The sequence below is a fragment of the Trachurus japonicus genome, chromosome 10, assembly GCF_045865225.1.
Source record: "Trachurus japonicus isolate A0001 chromosome 10, Traja_1.0".
Lineage (NCBI taxonomy): Eukaryota > Metazoa > Chordata > Actinopteri > Carangiformes > Carangidae > Trachurus > Trachurus japonicus.
In genome coordinates this window covers 14380073-14396627 of record NC_140916.1, presented here as the reverse complement: position 1 = coordinate 14396627, position 16555 = coordinate 14380073, and the positions used below count along the sequence as shown (strand labels likewise).

Below are 16555 nucleotides of genomic sequence, written 5' to 3'. Positions count from 1 at the left end.
ATCACAAGAGTCTCGTCTATGAGAGTAACAGCGTGTTATTTGAGGAGGAAGGAGGGGGAGTTGAGAACTTTCCGCTCTTACACAGAGGAAGAAATTTTCTTCTGAGTGTGGTTTAACAGACAGGAAGCAGCAGAACCCACTGCTCAGTGATGCTGTGCGCACAAGTGCAAGATTCACAGGTCACTTTGTGGGTGTTTCTTTTTTTTTTTCGATCCAGTTCTTAAACATGTCACACTGCTATTTCTGGCTGTCGTTATTTTTCTCTTGCATGCCCTAAAACAAGAAAGTTCAGTATTGTGAATAAAGGCATTTTGGACGAGTATATATAGAGTAGACAGAGAACAAGTTTTAATATCTCAGATATGTCTCTCTTACATATTTGAGATAAATCTGACCAAAAAAAGTAGTGGAATCTAGTCTCCGAGGACATTTATCAACGTCAAACTCTGGGGACGTTACTGCGCGGCCATCCCAGCTCTTGAGACCATATTATCCGACTAAAGCTCCCGTCTAATCTTCCGAGATAATGCCAAATGTTACACCTAATAAAGAGTTAGTTGGCACAAACAACTGTTGTCACAGGAAGGCAATGGGTACTTCTCCCACAGCCTGAAGTCTGAGTGGAAAAGTACAAGGTTTGCAGGAGATGAGATTAAATTCCATTCTCTTTCTGAAAGCCTGTGCTCGAGGTGACGTTTTCTCTCTCTCTCTCTCTCTCCCTCTCTCTCTCTTTCCCTCTCTCTCTCTGTCTTCATTTGGCCCTGGCACGACAAAGCCAAATGCCTCCTAGTGTAAGACACTAGTGAGCGCTAGCTGGCTTGGACGCAGTGCCCTCTTGTCTGTGTTTCTGATGCCTTGTGTTCTGCAGCTGCACGTTGTTAAGCAGCGCCTGTGCCTGCCTCTGTGCCCGTTTCTGCCATTTCTTTTCTTCTTTTTTTTTTTTTTATCACCACATGCATGGTGTGGCCTCAGGATTGCACTGAAAGCAATCCTTTATTCACTTCAATGAAGTTGAGTCGGAGTTTGAAACATGGTGAGACATGCTGTATTGTGCAACGCTGGGTGAGTAAAATATAGGATGCCCAGAAAATGCTGTATACAAAACAGTTTTCAGGCTGCTGACGGTGCTGTCGCCACGGTGAAAACCATCTCTGTGTGGTTTTTTGGTCTGGTGTTGATGCAACTCCCAATAATTCAGTCAACACTGCCTCCATTTTTTTCAGCCTTATCTTGAAATGCAGAATACTCACACAGTGTGTTGTTGACACCTACTTCACTTTTTCTCTCTGTAATCAAAGCCATGTTTTCACTCGGCTCAAACTGATGCATTTGAGCAATTTTCCATAGTGCTAAAAGTGCTATTGTTCCATGCTGGTGCTTAGTTCAATGACATCTGGGTGAAACATGCTGAAAAGCCAACGGCTGTCCCAGAAATGACGACCAGGATGCCGTGATGCTTATATGGGCTATCATGGGGCGTCAGGAATGAACTTGAGGCTCATATCACTGAGTCATTTCCTTTACAGGAACCAGGAGGATCTTGCAAAAAAACAGCATGTCTGTGCTGACAGCCATTCAATAACATGGCAGCGGTGGTGAGCCCACACATTTTCTGCCATCTTGCACATTGTAGTTTTTCTGAACAGCTGAACTGGGAAAACTAAACCTTTGTAGGCCTTATGTAAGGTTACTTTTTTTTTTTTTTTTTTTTTTTGCTGTTGCTACTCAAACTGGGACCTGCCTGGTGGGCAAAATCACAACCTCAGTCCATTTCTAAACCCTTACAGGTCAAGAAAGACTTTTTGATTTATGTCCCTTACAGTTTTCACCAGTTGCACCTGTGCCGTCTATAGGGACATTTCAAATACCAGGAATACCCGTCTCTGCCTGTGACAGCAGCCATCTTTAAGTCCTGGCTGTGCCATCGAATCACAAGCCTCCCACCATCGCTTAGCAATATCTAGCAATGTCACCTGCGGGAATCTGCATATTTGTAACCTGAGCTGAGAATGGGCGATAAGTAAAGTTTGCCCCGGCCCTTTTTCTTGCATCAGTGTTTGCACTCACCACATGCAGGGTGAGTCATTGCATAGTCATTCAATTGGCTTAAATTACCTCCTTTCATGGTCAACAATGAGCTCAGCTGAAGAGACTAAAGCGGGGGAAGTAGGGCCTTCTGGGAATGCTCCATTTGTTCATGAATCCTGACTCTAATTGGTTGTTATTGCGACTGGCAGTCACCATGCTGTAGGGGTGGAGTAGGCCAATGTTTGCTTCATACTCCTCCTCCAGTCTGCTGCACAACGGGCTGCTGCCACACATAACAGACAGTTGTAATTGCCGGAGGAGAGGAGATTGATTAAAAAAGACATCACCACCGCGGTCACATGACCAGGAACCAGGACGGAGCCACTAACACTATCAGCTGACCATCACAGTAATGATTATCTTTAGCAGCACTTTTGCCAATAAAATGGTCATTTAAGCGATTTTTTTTAAATCACATGTCTCCAGCTTCAAAGCCAGACAGACAGACAGACAAAAACACACTGTTCTGAATACAGTTACCTGACCTTTAGGAAATTGTGAAGGGCATATTTGGTATTTTCTGGCTTTTATCAGCCTTCTAATTAATCAAAAAAAACAATAATTAGATTAAACAATACTGAAAATGATATAATATTGGTTGCCGCTGTATATGAAGTCAGATGTTATCCATCTAATTTCAGAAAATAAACTTAAACTAAAAGTAATTATACATGACCTGCTCACCTCCAAATAAATAACAGAGCTATTATTCTAAGTCATTAGAATAGTTATTTAATGATATGTCATTTAAGTCATTATCTAATTGTTTCAGCAGCTTTGAACAGCAGGCACTAATAGGAATTACAAGGAGAGAGAGAGAGAGAGAGAGATAGGGGAGGGAAAGAGGGATGACATGCAGCAGCACATGTGTTTAGTTGGCTTTAAACGCAGGACACCACAGTTACACACTCGGTGCTGTAGACCTCAGCAGGATGCCCCGCCTGGTAACCACACTGAAATACTGAAGTCTGTCAAAATAAGGCTCCACCCAGAGCGAGTAACGCGCGGTCTATTTGCTCTGTGGACTTATTATGCATTGACTAACATCCCGGTAAAATCCCTCCCACCGCTGTTCTCCTCCTCTTCTCCTCCTCATGACGTAGTAAGTGCAGTTACAACCCTGCCCCTGTGCTGGGACAAGGCAGCTGTTGTCATGTGCTCGGGGATAATGTGCAGACTGTGTCTGACTAATGGCTGGCTCTCTTGTATCCCTGTCTGCTGTTAGCACCATGCCAACTGGGCCATCCCCGATCAATGAAGCACTGACAGGAGGGATATAGAAAAATACACACAGAGGATGAAGCAGGCAACACAGACAGGCACAAAACAGGGGCGAGGAGGAGGAGGAGGATGATGAGGATGAAAGAAACACTGTTTACCTCTATCATGGATTGATACGCTGATTTTACGGTTTGATAGGAGTCTGTTTCCTGTTCTCTGATAACACATTAATGAAAATGATGATTTGTTCAACGCTTACCCTCGGTTCAGCGCTGCGAGCTCGCAGGCTGGAAGGTTCCCACTAACAGCCTCATAAATGTCTGTACGTCTAACACTGTGACGGTTTAAAAGGGGAACTGAGATGCTCTGTCGCAGAGAAAACGCCTGTCGGTTTGAGCGCTCGCTCCTCGTCTCTCCTCGGATCTGGGATGAGGCGGCGAGGGCCGGGGCAGGGCGACTCTGCACGCTGATGATCCCATGTGATCAACCCCGCTGCACATTTGCCTTCTTCTTCCACATGGGGTCCAGCTTCACAGAGGCCACACGAGGGCATCTGGTGCAAGTATGTGTGTGTGTGGTTTAGTGGGGGAATTACTAAGAGGATAAAGCCATTTTTCTTTTTGTCTGTCTTTTTTTTTCCTTTTGACATGAATCAAAAAAAAAATCATCCTCCATTTGGAAGCGCCAGCCCCCCTGTACTATATTATCCCCCCTCTATTCTGCTCGAGTCTGGTAATGTCTTGTCACACTCTCATATGCCAAGAGGACCAGGGCACTCCAGACAGATGGCAGCAGCATCCAGCTCTGGCAGGAGTGGACAGACATGGACGCTGCCCAGCAGAGAGGGGCAAGAGACAGCGAGAGAGAGGGAGAGAGAGAGAGAGAGAGAGAGAGGCCGAGTGGAGTGAAACACTAGTCTCCTCCAAAGTGATGCTGTCCAGACCTCGGCCACATGTTAATATTCAGTCTGGATGCTCAGCAGAAAGATAAACTGAGTCGCAACATTTGTTTGGCCTGTGTGTTCCTATTCTAGTACCTCTCTTCTGTTCCTGTTGCCCCCCCTCCCCTCCCCTCCCCCCCCCCCCCCCCCCCCCCCCCCCCCTTTCTAAATACAATTTGGCCTGGTATGCAACTTTGTCAGTCACACAGGCATTTCAAAGCAAATAAGCTCCACCCTGCAGCAGTGGGAAAAGCTGGGACTGTGTGTGTGTGTGTGTGTGGAGGGGCTGCACTAAACATTGCCATCTCTAACTTCTCTCCTCCTGCCAGCTCTTTGGTCTGTGGGAAAGAAGAGGGTGGTGAGGGGTGGGGGAGGTTGGGGGGGGGGGGTATGTGGTGCCCCTGGGGTCTGTTGATCAACATCAGCCCCTCCCATCATCCTTTAGTCCCCAAACCGGCCTGTGGGTATCGGGTTGTTGGGACACACCTCAACACACACACACACACACACCAGTTTCTCTCCCCCGCTATCTGTGATGACAGTGACTCCCCGGGGGGTCGACTCGGCATAGAGGGGCTTCCAGAGCATCATCACATCCCCCACCTGTGTGTGTGTGTGTGTGTGTGTGTGTGTGGGGGGGGGTTGGTTCACACCCCTCTCATGTGATCATAACATACCCCCCCCCGTCTGCCCCCCTGAAATGAGAATAAACTGAATATAAACTGTCCTCTGTCCTCCTAACCACACGCCAGCATGATGCCGCCGCCGCCGCTGCTGCTGTTGTTGTTGTTGTTGCAGGGATTAATTGATCGGTGACAGGAAATTAACGCTCAACGTGTTGTGATAATTGATTCACATTATTTTTCCGAGAGAAAATATTTGATGGTTCCAGCTTCTCAGACATGACAAGCTTCTGCTTTTCTTGGTCTTACGTGATAGTAAGTAGAGGTTTTGTGAGTGTTTGTCAGTCAAATAAGCACTTTGAAAATAAATGTCAAGTTGCGCTTAAAATGCACCGTGACCATGTTCATTTTTGTTATTTTCTGATGTTTTCCAGACAAAATGATTAGTCAGAAAAGTGTTGACGGATTAATAGATGACGATGATGGTTTTTGTAGCTCCTGTGTGAATGTCATGTTTGAACTAAAATAGATATTTGGAGTAAAAGTGAAGTAAAAAAAAAAAAAGTTTTCTAATGTTTGCAGCAATGCAATGAATCAGCACTGAGAAACTTTTTTGTTTTCGCTGGTCTTTCTTGGCTGTCTTCACTTCTTAGAGTTTATTAGAGGTGTTGTCAAGCGAGGGCCAGAAATCAGCCGGTGATCTGATTTCCCTCCTGACGCTTGGTGTTTTAATTTGTACGTAACCCAGATGTGTGTTTCCGGCCTTAAACCGCTGCACTGCAAAAACTTAAAATCTGACCAAGAATATTTGTCTTATTTCTAGTTAAAATGTAATTTCTAGTCAAAACAAATCTAATTATACTAAAAATAAGACTCATCACATAAAAAGTAGCTTGTTTTGTAGACACTTTTTACTTTTTTCAAGCATATTTTCACTTGAAATAAGTAGAAAAATCTGATAGTGGAGCAAGTTTTTCTTTCTTATTACAAGCACGCTTTCACTGGCAGATTTTTCTACTTATTTCAATTGAAAATTTGTTTGAAACAAGTGAAAACAGTCTAAAAACTAGTTAATTTTTAGGTGACGAGTCTTATTTTAAGTGGAAAGAGATTAGTTTTGAATAAAATTGAGACATTTTTGACAAGAAATAAGACAAATATTCTTGGAAAGAATCAGAGTTTTTACAGTGTGTAGGTCTGTTGTTATTTCTATGATGACTTTAGGCTGCTCTCTATATGTCTCCCAACCTTAACCCTTTCTCTCCCTCTCTGTCTCTCTGTCCACCAGGTGTAGATGCTCCAGGCGCAGCGGGACCCAGCCTCCGTGTCAGAGAGGGACGAGGCTGCTCCCACCTGGTCCACAGCGCTCCTCTGAAACTCGGCCTGTGGCCTCTCTCTCGGAGCGCTAACCGCCCAGGTTAGAGAGCAGCAGCAGCAGGAGGAGGAGGACGACGACGACGACGACAACGGAGAAGTCATTTTGTGAGGTGAAGCTGATTCAGAGAAAGGAGCCGGAGTAGTCCGAGCCGGGATATTTTAGGCTGCTCCCTGCCCTCCGAACTCCACCGCCATGACGACCGCGGTGCAGCCCACCGAGCTGGTGTTTGAATTCGCCAGCAACGGGATGGACGAAATCAATCAGGTACATATGACAGAGGAGAAGCCACAATGGAAACTTTAAGAAAACCCAAAACAGTTTGGTGTTTTTTTTTTTTAAGCATAACTGGGCTTGCGATCAATTTTCATTTGAGCTTTGGGCCTTTTTAAACCAGATGTACTGTGTGTGATTTTGTTGATAAATGTAAGACAAACAGAACTTGTGTAAACAGCGTGGTCACTGGGGCAGGATTAGCTGTGACTCAAAGCCTGTGATCTTTAACTCTGAGAACATGTTGGGCAGCGAAGCAGGAGGAGGAGGAGGAGGAGGAAGGGGAGGATGGAGGGGAAGAGGAGAGAGAGAGAGAGAGAGAGGAGGTCTGGGAAGACGAGTGTGGGCTGTTGGGAGAGCAGAAATGGAAAAAGAAAAAACCTGCAGCGAGGGTTAGGGTGCGTGGGAGGGAAAGGGATGGGCTTGGCCATGAATGTGTTTTTGACACAAAGGTTACTGTGTGTGTGCATACGTTGACGTGAACCTGTGCCTATGTGTCTTTTCATTACCCGGTCAGGTGTGCAGTTATCTCATCCCCACAGCCGTGTCTGAATCCTGTGGAGCAGGCTTGATTGTAAGTGTGGTCGTATGTGTGTTTATGTGTACCGGCGTTTTGTGTATGTGTGTATCTAGAGTGACAAGTTGTCACTGGATCCCTGAATAGCACCGGTTCAGGCCTAACCTGACAGACCAGTTACAAGGCTGCCTGAAAGGCATGGGATAATTCTTCTGAAAGGTCTCACATTGTTCCAGGGCTACACTTTTGTTTCTTTGCTGCACCCACTTAGCCTGTTATGCAAGCAGAATGCCCCTATGTACCAAGTCCTGAAAATACCCTGAAAAATGAACCTCACACTAATGTACTGCCACACTGGCCATCTTGTCTCCTCTGCCTGTCGTAAAGATTTATTCAGGCCACAATAAAGCTGTTGGAGCTGAGTGAAATCATACAGTAGGTTCTTTAATGATTAGCCTCGCTATATTGGTTTTTAAGTCAATAAGTAGCTCCCTTGGGTGCATCATGTATTGACTAGAGACTAGAGATAGCCATATAAAAGGTTTAAAAAAATATGAATATATAGTATCTCTGGGGCTATGGGTGAATAAACTCTCTCAACTGTTGTGATTGTGAGGATAACGTTGTAACAGTTGGACGTCACTGCGAGTGACGCTGAGCAGGTAAAGCAGAAGAGAGTGGGGTGAAGTGAAGTGAAGCGGCGGTGCTGGTTGGGGGGAGGGGGGGAGGGGGAGAGTCAACCTGTACAAATGCTGTTGCTTTCAAAGGCAGAATGAGGAACTCAAAAATGCAAATGGGCCCGATTCTTATCGCTCTTGTTGTTTCCCCGCTCGAAACATTATTCAAGTCAACAAAGAGGAAGAAGCAGTCGAGGCCTTTATGATGTTCAGTGTTTGTCAGACTGCATTTACATGCCTGCTGTCAGATCTGCTGAGAGCCCCACCTCTTCGCAAAGTGTCAGACCTTTAAACAGTAGTTTCTCTCCTCCATAGTTATTATCGCTGCACATCACAACGTGCATTTTAAATTGTCAGATCAACACTCGGTTTACATGACAACAACAAAAAAAGTGTTTCCAGAGAAAACAGGTTAACAGTTAACATCAAAACAACAGTGGAGACAGCCTCTCCAGACGTCTCATGCTCCGTCAGCAAACTCAAAGTGTTTGATGGGAGGAGGAGGAGGAGGAGGAGGAGGAGGAGGAGGAGGAGGAGCAGGAGGGGGAGGGGGAGGGCGGGTAGAGCCGGTGTTTCAGGCGCTCAGCAGACCAACAGTCAAAATGCCACACGCTTGACTCTCACTCAAGGACGGCAAACATCATTTAAAGTCCAGTGGAGGAGATGCAGTTGCCTCCCTGTCTAGCTATCTGATAATATGTCTACCAAAGACTCAGATTAATGGGAAACATTCAGTGTATGTCAGTGAGACATCAGTATCGCCTGTAGTCAAAGCACGTCCCAGGGTTTTTTAAAAAATTTTTTTTTTATTAGCCCCGGGAGGAGTGGTGGTTTTCGCTGCAGAAATGACACAAGCTGTTTGCTGCTGATCTTCAAAGTTATGACAGACATCTTGTGCAGCCGTCGTCCTGCTCTGTGCTCACAGACACCTACATTTTTCACAGCATATGTTCAACTCCCCAACAGCTTCGGCTAATTACTGCTGGTGCTGCTTAGAGATGCCTAACCGTACGACACCATGTCCACATAACAAACCAGTCTGTTTAGTTTCCTGGTTAAAGTGTAGCCAAAACGGGAGTGTAGCCGGCTCCGTTGCCCCCTCTTCTTCCCCCCCAGACACCTGGTATGCCTCAAGGCCCAAACCAACAATGGACACTTGTGCAAAGAGACAGATACACCTTTATTCGTCCATCTCTTACTTCACCTTTTGTCTGTCTGTTATCCTCTGTTATCACATCTTTACTGTAAGAGTGTGGATACATGGACAGGTGGCAGTTCACATTTTTCTTTCTCATTAACGGCTTTTTGTATGCGAGAGTGTTACAATTAACACACATCAATCCAGCCAGTTGATTTTTCATATCGTCTTCTGGAAATTGAAGTTACACCCTCCGATTACATGCAATGTGTCATTAGAAAAGTGTTTTATTTTTTAAACAAATTATGTAACTTCAGAAAAGCTTCAGAAATGCACATCTCTTCTTGATTTGAAGTGCTGTAAAAAAAAAACCCAATTTATTAAAATTCTTGAGGTTTGGACACACAATAGACTTAGAAGATAATCCTGGAATAAAGCAGCTCCATTAGCTGCTTGGCACTGACATGGTAAAAGCAAAGCAACAAGTTCTGCACTTTTTTTTCAAGTGTAGTCTGCTGCCATCTGCTGGTGCTTAGTTGACTCTAAGTGGTTTTACATGGAAGCACAACCCGAGGTGACCTTTTTTTCATTTGAAAACAAAAATCATTGTTATGGGTCAAAACGTTAACTCAATTTGATGGTTTCTAAACCAAACCTACCTCTGCCTCTGATGCTGTATGTATGCTGTATGCTGTACAGAAAAAAAACATTGAAATACTGGTCTCAGAGGACCATAGATCCTCTTACAGCCAGGGACTGAATTAGTCAACACATTGTCCCTCCCATTGACACGAACGCCCAGTGAGGACTCTTGACATGTGTGTGTTTGAGGAGCTGTTGTGCCTCTTAGTTGCTCCTCGGTGGTTCGGCCCAAACTCCCCCCGCTCCTCTCTGCATCAGGCTGTGTCGAGCCTGAAAATGAGACGGCGAGCTTGGAATTCCCAAAGTGCGTTTAGGACATGATGAAGGGGGTGTTTGCCTGCAGTTCATGATTGATCCATTAACATTCATTTGGGCTTATATAATTTCTGAGCGTAAGATTAACTTCTCAGGAGAAGTAGGCCAAATCAAACATCTGGTTCCTGTCTTCTTCAGTGGGTCCCTGTGGGCTGGTGCAACACCACAGAAATGAGCTCTCCTCCATGCTATGTGCCTCCATATTAGCTGAAATTCAGGGATGAATCTGTAATATTTTACTAGGCAATAAAAAATAAGAGACCACATCAGGTTATACCATCATCTGTGGTATTTATTTTGCATTTATGATGTGTAGGAGAGGGATTAATGGTGTTTTTATTGGATGTGCACACATGTATATTCACAAAGTCCATCTGTCCCCTGCCTCCCAGTGGTAGTTGTGATGTTGCAACATCTCATACCGTCCTCTTTATATGTGTGTCTTGTTTCCATCCAGCTGGACGACCCATCAGTATTCCCAGCGGTGATTGTTGAGCAGGTGCCTGCAGCCGATCTGCTGCAGGTCTACTCCGGCCTGGAGTCGGACGAAGTGCCCAACGGCATCATGGTGGACTCCACCCTCCATGTGGCGGAGGAGTCATCCATCTTGGTGGGAGGAGTAGACCTCTCAGGTAAAGATACTTTACTACCTTTATGTCTCAATCACAACAGTTACACCAAACATAAAACCAACACAACAAAATACAACAAAATCGATCTATTAATTGTTAACGATGCAAATGTAAGTTCCGCCATCCTTACAGATCGAGCTTCGTTTCACTCGCACATGTTTCCCAAAACTATTTTAATTCTAAGATCACCTTGGTTTTAATGTTGAACATAGTGAAAGGCCCTTTTTAATGAATTAATTACAGATAAACACAAACATAATGAAAAGTGCGTGAACAGTACCAGAACATGAAAAATGTGAATTCTGCCAATGTGCAAGCAATTCAACAACATTCATGAAAGACAAGTTTTCCATTGATTAATGGAGAATGAATTATTGCTTGTGTTTAAACTTTTCAAGGACACCTATTGAAAAACATCACAAATTTAATTGCTAATTACCGACTAGCATTGATCTATGTACCGAATTCAATTTTTTTTTTTTTTTACCATTCATTTTTTATACACCTTGATGTTTTATTTTGATGTAACCTTTTAAAATTCAGTGAATTCCTTCAGACTTGTCTGGTACATCTGATAAATGATAAGAGAAAGTATTTACCTGCAGGGATCTCATGTTGATGAATTTTTCTTTGTCTGGCACAGAAACAACAGTCTCAGGTGCAGAAGACAGCATAGAGACGAATGAAGCCGCAGCAGCTCTTCTTAACATGGAGTCTCCAAACAACATTTTGGATGAGAAGCGTATGAGTAAGTCCATTTGCATTGTTGATATTCCACAGTCTCAGAACTGGTGCAGAATATTTAACTTTTTGCTCCCTCATAAATCAAATCCGTAGCATTTGACTTGTTCTTTACGGTTTCTGTTCCTCTTGGTGTTGTTTATGTTTAGTTCACACCTACGGTACTCTGCTGGAGTCGGACCTGACATATACCCCGCTGAGGCCTGACCAGATGGACAACAGTGCCCTTGACATGTCCCTAGACGAGGACACTTCATCCATGGATGAGATTCCTCAAAAAAGTCCCTTGAAACCGCAGAAAAAAAACAAAGGTAACACCCTGTTCCTCCTCCCTCTCGCTCCCTGTTCGACCACAGCAATGATCTCCTGTGCTAAAGTAATTGGAAGATTTCACTGCGACCTTCCACCTTATAACTCTCCTCCCCTCAATTTGAATCATAGTCCGGAAGCCGCGGGCGGTGCGTCCCTGTTCGCCTATCACCACCCCTAACCTGCCACTCAGGAAGAAGACCAAAGAGGGCAAAGGTAAGCCTCACTAACTAGTTCGCTTCTCGGTAATGAGCCAATAAAAATCAAGGTCTCTCCTCCTCTTGTGTACGCTCTGTTTCCTCCTGTGGAGTGTGCAAACAGCAGTCCTCAACCCCTGCAGTCCGGCTGGGTTGAATCTGGCCGAGTTAATGGATGAGGGGCTCTCAGAGTGCTGTTTCACGGGGAAACAGAAGTGATTGTAGGCTGGAGGGCACGCTGATGCTCTGCTGATAGAGGCAGACTAGCGCTGCTCGATGTGAACCCTCACTGCACCATACAGTGTGACACAAAGAGGGAGAGGGGGCTGGAGACGGCAGGTTCAGCAGCACACATATACATCACCCTGTCACGGTGTCTGGGATTCAAGTGACTGCTGGGAGCGATGCTGTTTTTAACCACTTCTGGCCACAGTATCTCACAAATTAGAGTAATCTACTCCCAGGCTTGGTATAATTAATTCCCTTCCCAGGCACACATGCACACACACACACACACAACTGACACAACAATGGTGATAGGAAAACGGGTGGTTTCTCCTGTAAAGCTAGTAGCTGCTATATAAAATTTTGAATTACAATTGCTAAATAAATGATCGATGTCTATAGCAGCGCTCGAAGGCCTCACTGTGAATGTGCTTGAATGTCAAAAACATGGCTTATTAATTTATCCTTCCTCCTTGAATTTGCAGGCAACACCATCTACCTGTGGGAATTCCTTCTGGCTTTACTGCAGGATAAAAACACCTGTCCCAAATACATCAAGTGGACACAGCGGGAAAAAGGCATCTTCAAGCTAGTGGACTCCAAAGCAGTTTCAAAGCTGTGGGGCAAACACAAGAACAAGCCCGACATGAACTATGAGACTATGGGAAGAGCTCTAAGGTGAGATGAACATTCAGATGAGGATCATTTTCCAAAGCACCATTGTCACGCACATTAGCTCCCATTTAGCCCTGAACCCTGCAGACACGACGCCGCAGACGTGTTCATAATAACGCGCTGGGATGATGGTTTAAGACTTTATGAGGCTGTTAGAATTGAATGATGATCATGTATATACTGCGTTAAACAGGCTCTGTGTCTACTTCCTCCTGTAGGTACTATTATCAAAGAGGCATCCTGGCTAAAGTGGAGGGGCAGCGACTGGTGTACCAGTTTAAGGAGATGCCGGCCGACCTGGTGGTGATCGAGGACGAGGACGGTTCGGACGCCAACGTCGGCTACGGTAACCAGAGGTCTAGCAACGGGCGATCTGTGCTCCGCGGAGGGTCCAAAGGGCACGGGAGGGCTCACGGCCAACACCACGTATCAGTGAAGCAGATGAAGAAGGAGCCGAATGATGAATGTCTGTACCAGGAAGCTAACGGCGGGCAGCTCCTTCAGCCGCTCCATATGTTGCATGCAAATCAAGGGTCGGGTATCCATGACGCAGCACAAGCTATGAGGTAATAATGACGATGATAATAACAACAATAGTAATAGTGATGATGGTGACAACCATAATAACAAAGCTGTTAATGATAATGAAAATAATTATGATAATATAAAAAAAATATCCTCTCTCTCTTCACTTATTATTAATTATATTGAGAGTGACTATGAGTGGATACTTGGCTAAATGTACAAATGCAAACAGACTCTAAATAGGAGGATTTGACAAGTATGAAATATTCACAATAACAAAAAAGCTCCGGGAAGTGACTGTTCCCATCCAACAAATAATTTCCCCTTTCATAAAACCACATTATGTTTTTTGCCCCCTCAGTTTTTGTGCAGATTAAATCAAATGAAATATAACATGCAAATTAGAGACAAGGCTAAGCTGCTAGCTGTGGCCTTACATATATTGAATGGGCAGACATGGGAGTTGTATCGACCTCAAAGAAAGAAAATAGGAGAGAGTATAGAGTATTTGTTGTTATGATGTCTAGTCTATACCATAAGAAAATCCCAAGTTTATATGTTGGGATCTGCTTGTTCTAACTTTTCATATATCAAGATCAATCTGTGCAGGCTCTACTCCAATCCTCTGGATGTTTTGATAGCGAAACGTTGTTGTTTTTGTGTTGGTGTGATGTTCTCCGGCTGCGGTTTGTGTTGTGGTGCGGATATGCTTTCAGTTTTTAATGTTTGCTTTGTCCACTGCCTGTATTATTAATCTGCTATCAGCAATCTGGCTTCTTTTTTGTCTGAGCAGTTAAATATTGTCTGCTGTGTGGAATTGAGGGGAGAATAATGATTTCCGCGGTATACAGCCGACAATGCCATTTGTTATATTAATAAGGGCATTAGTTCTGCTGTTTAGGATCATAGCTGTGCACCGGGTAACTCTCCCAACAGGGTTCCATTAAAAAATAATCCTTGTCTATATTTGCAAAGATACAAAGTGAATATTCAGCTACAACAGCTCTGTCAGGGAAAAGATGAAAAACACCGGCACATATTTTGCTTCGTTTTGTCTTTTCAGGACCATCACTGCTCCCGCGTCGGTTCCTATGGTGCTGACGTCATCCGGCTCTTTCCAGTCCGTTCCCCTCACCACGGTTCTGGCCAACGGGGACTCCAGCCACTCCCCGCCTCCCCAGGTTATTCTCCACACCGTGCCCTCCACCACAGCAGGTGGTAAAGATGTGCTCACCATCCAAACAGCCTCTTTAGCAGGCGGAGCCAACAGCCTGCAGGATGGTCTCCCACAGCAGCTCTTGGTCACCAGTCTGGGCTCCTCCGCCGTCGCCTCCTCCTGCACCGCCTCCTCCTGCTGCACTTCCCCTCCAGGAGTCATTAGCTCCACCGCTTCCAACCTCAACAGCCTCCCACGCCTGGTCGCTATCAACACCACCTGCGGCCAGACCATGGTGGCACAGCAGCCGGGCACCGTGATTGCCACCGTGCTCAAATCCAGCGATCTGTCTGGGCTGCAGGTCAAAGAGGAGATGCTGGACCCCAGCTACTTCCAGTCCATGGTGAACGGCGATCCATCACTGACGGTACATACGTTTGCGAAGGAAGAGATGGAGGTAGGGGAGGCAGAGCTGCAGTACAGGACTGTGATCATTGATACCAGTCACAGTCAGGGCCAGGAGGCTGCGAGTGAAACTATAATAAATGGACATTCCTCCCAGAGTAGCAGCCCCAGCGAGGGCCTGACCCCTGTGGAGGAGCTGGAAGTGCGTGGGGAGATGTCACTGCAGCCCGAGCAGGGAATCAAAGGTCTGCAGGAGCTGCCACTGTCTGTCCAACTGCCTGCAAACTTTATCCAGATAAAGACAGAGCCTGCAGAGGCCTAAACACTCTTGCACACAAGCTGAACCAAAAAAAAACGACAATTAAATCCATTCTGCCGACAGACTTTGATGTTTTCTTTTCTTACCACAGTGATCTGGTCGTAGATCAGAAGCGAGGGATCTATGCTCTTAAAGGTTGGTCAGTTCAGCCTCAGGATTTATTGTTTACTCACAGATTTTTGTGACCATGTGCCTAATTTAAAAAAAAAAAAATCAAAGTTTAGTGTTTTCTAAGAAACTTCACTTCAGATTTGTGATTATGATCTGTAGACATGAACCCCAACACACAGACGCAAATACACTCAGAGACAGAAAATCACACACTCTCACGCTAAACAACCCCCCCCTCCCTCTCCAGGAGAACAGCCATTGGATAAACCAGGGATTCAGCCTACCAAATGTGCCAGTTAGCAATTCTCTTACTTTGCATCTCATTGGACTTATATGTTTAAAGAGGAGGACGCAACAAACCAAAACAGGACTGAATGCCAAATGGTGCAATGAAATCAGACTTCTGAGAGCAGGCAGAGTGACTGTGTGCATGCGTGTGTTTTAATCCACATTCAAGATGGATAACGGGCAGATGGATGTCACGGCGTCCAATGTGGTGAAAAAACACACCTCAGAGTTTAATTGAAGAGTGCCTTACAGGAAGTTCAAACAGCTCAAGACTCTTTTCTTGGAAACGTTGAGGAAAAAAAGGATGAAAAACGAACTTAATGGCTTTTCAGACTGTTGGACTTTTAAGAACTTATTACTCATTCATTTTCATATAAACAAAAAAGGTATGCATTTTCTCTCTATTACTCACGGCCTTAAAACACTGTGTTACTATGGAAATGGGCATTTTCTGTCCATCAAGGACAGTTCAGCATCAGCTATTTGTATAGAGCTGCAGACTGGAGGCACAGTAAGATTAAGAGGCAAAAATAGAGAGAAAGAGTCCGCAGGATAAAACAGATTTTATCAGCCTCTTCTTCAGAGGCGCCAATGTTTAAACCCTGTTTATATGAAATGGAATATATATGAATATATATATATATATATACACATATATATACATATAATATACAATTGAGATTCAATTTTAAAGGCCACATCGGATTTATTTATTTTGTGAATTTCTAAATTCTGTATAAAAATGGCACATTTGTCGTCTATTTACATGTGTAAACATGAGGGAAAATATAAAGAATATGAACGTTAATACCAGGAAGCTTATTGGGTTTTTTTTTTTTCATTTCTTTTGTTTTTTGTAGACCACCTTTTGTTTTTTGTATAGCTTTTCCATATAATCAGCTCTGCTGTTTTCTTGATTTTTGGACTCCAGTGCTCAGTGCAGCATCATTATTCCACTGTTATATTCTCCTGTTGTAGATAGCCTCTGTTGTGTTTCTGATTTAAATATGTACTGAATGTGCTTTTTGTTCCCTCTTGTCAGCGGACATACCTCTTTACCCTTTCCAACAGGCAAGGAGTCAAGGCTATGCATTCACAAACAGCATGTTCTGTTTAATTCATAAAGTGTCAGATGTGTCAATCAATAGGCCTTTGAAAACGTA

General features: G+C 44.4%; 1 protein-coding gene across 4 annotated transcripts in view; it reads left to right on the top strand.

The window, feature by feature from the left end:
- The window catches only part of elf1 (E74-like ETS transcription factor 1), a 38152-nt gene extending 21597 nt beyond the window's left edge, over positions 1 to 16555 (top strand). For 2 of the 4 annotated variants that reach the window (XM_085789381.1, XM_085789380.1), the window contains exons 2-10: positions 6161 to 6514; positions 7038 to 7094; positions 10267 to 10441; positions 11085 to 11189; positions 11332 to 11493; positions 11624 to 11707; positions 12399 to 12591; positions 12807 to 13154; positions 14177 to 16555. In XM_085789381.1, coding sequence (XP_085645507.1) covers positions 6443 to 6514; positions 7038 to 7094; positions 10267 to 10441; positions 11085 to 11189; positions 11332 to 11493; positions 11624 to 11707; positions 12399 to 12591; positions 12807 to 13154; positions 14177 to 14996 — 2016 coding nt within the window. In that variant the 5' untranslated portion in view covers positions 6161 to 6442 and the 3' untranslated portion in view covers positions 14997 to 16555. The remainder of the gene's footprint in view (positions 1 to 6160; positions 6515 to 7037; positions 7095 to 10266; positions 10442 to 11084; positions 11190 to 11331; positions 11494 to 11623; positions 11708 to 12398; positions 12592 to 12806; positions 13155 to 14176) is intronic. The other 2 variants (XM_085789383.1, XM_085789382.1) reach the window with 1 other exon arrangement.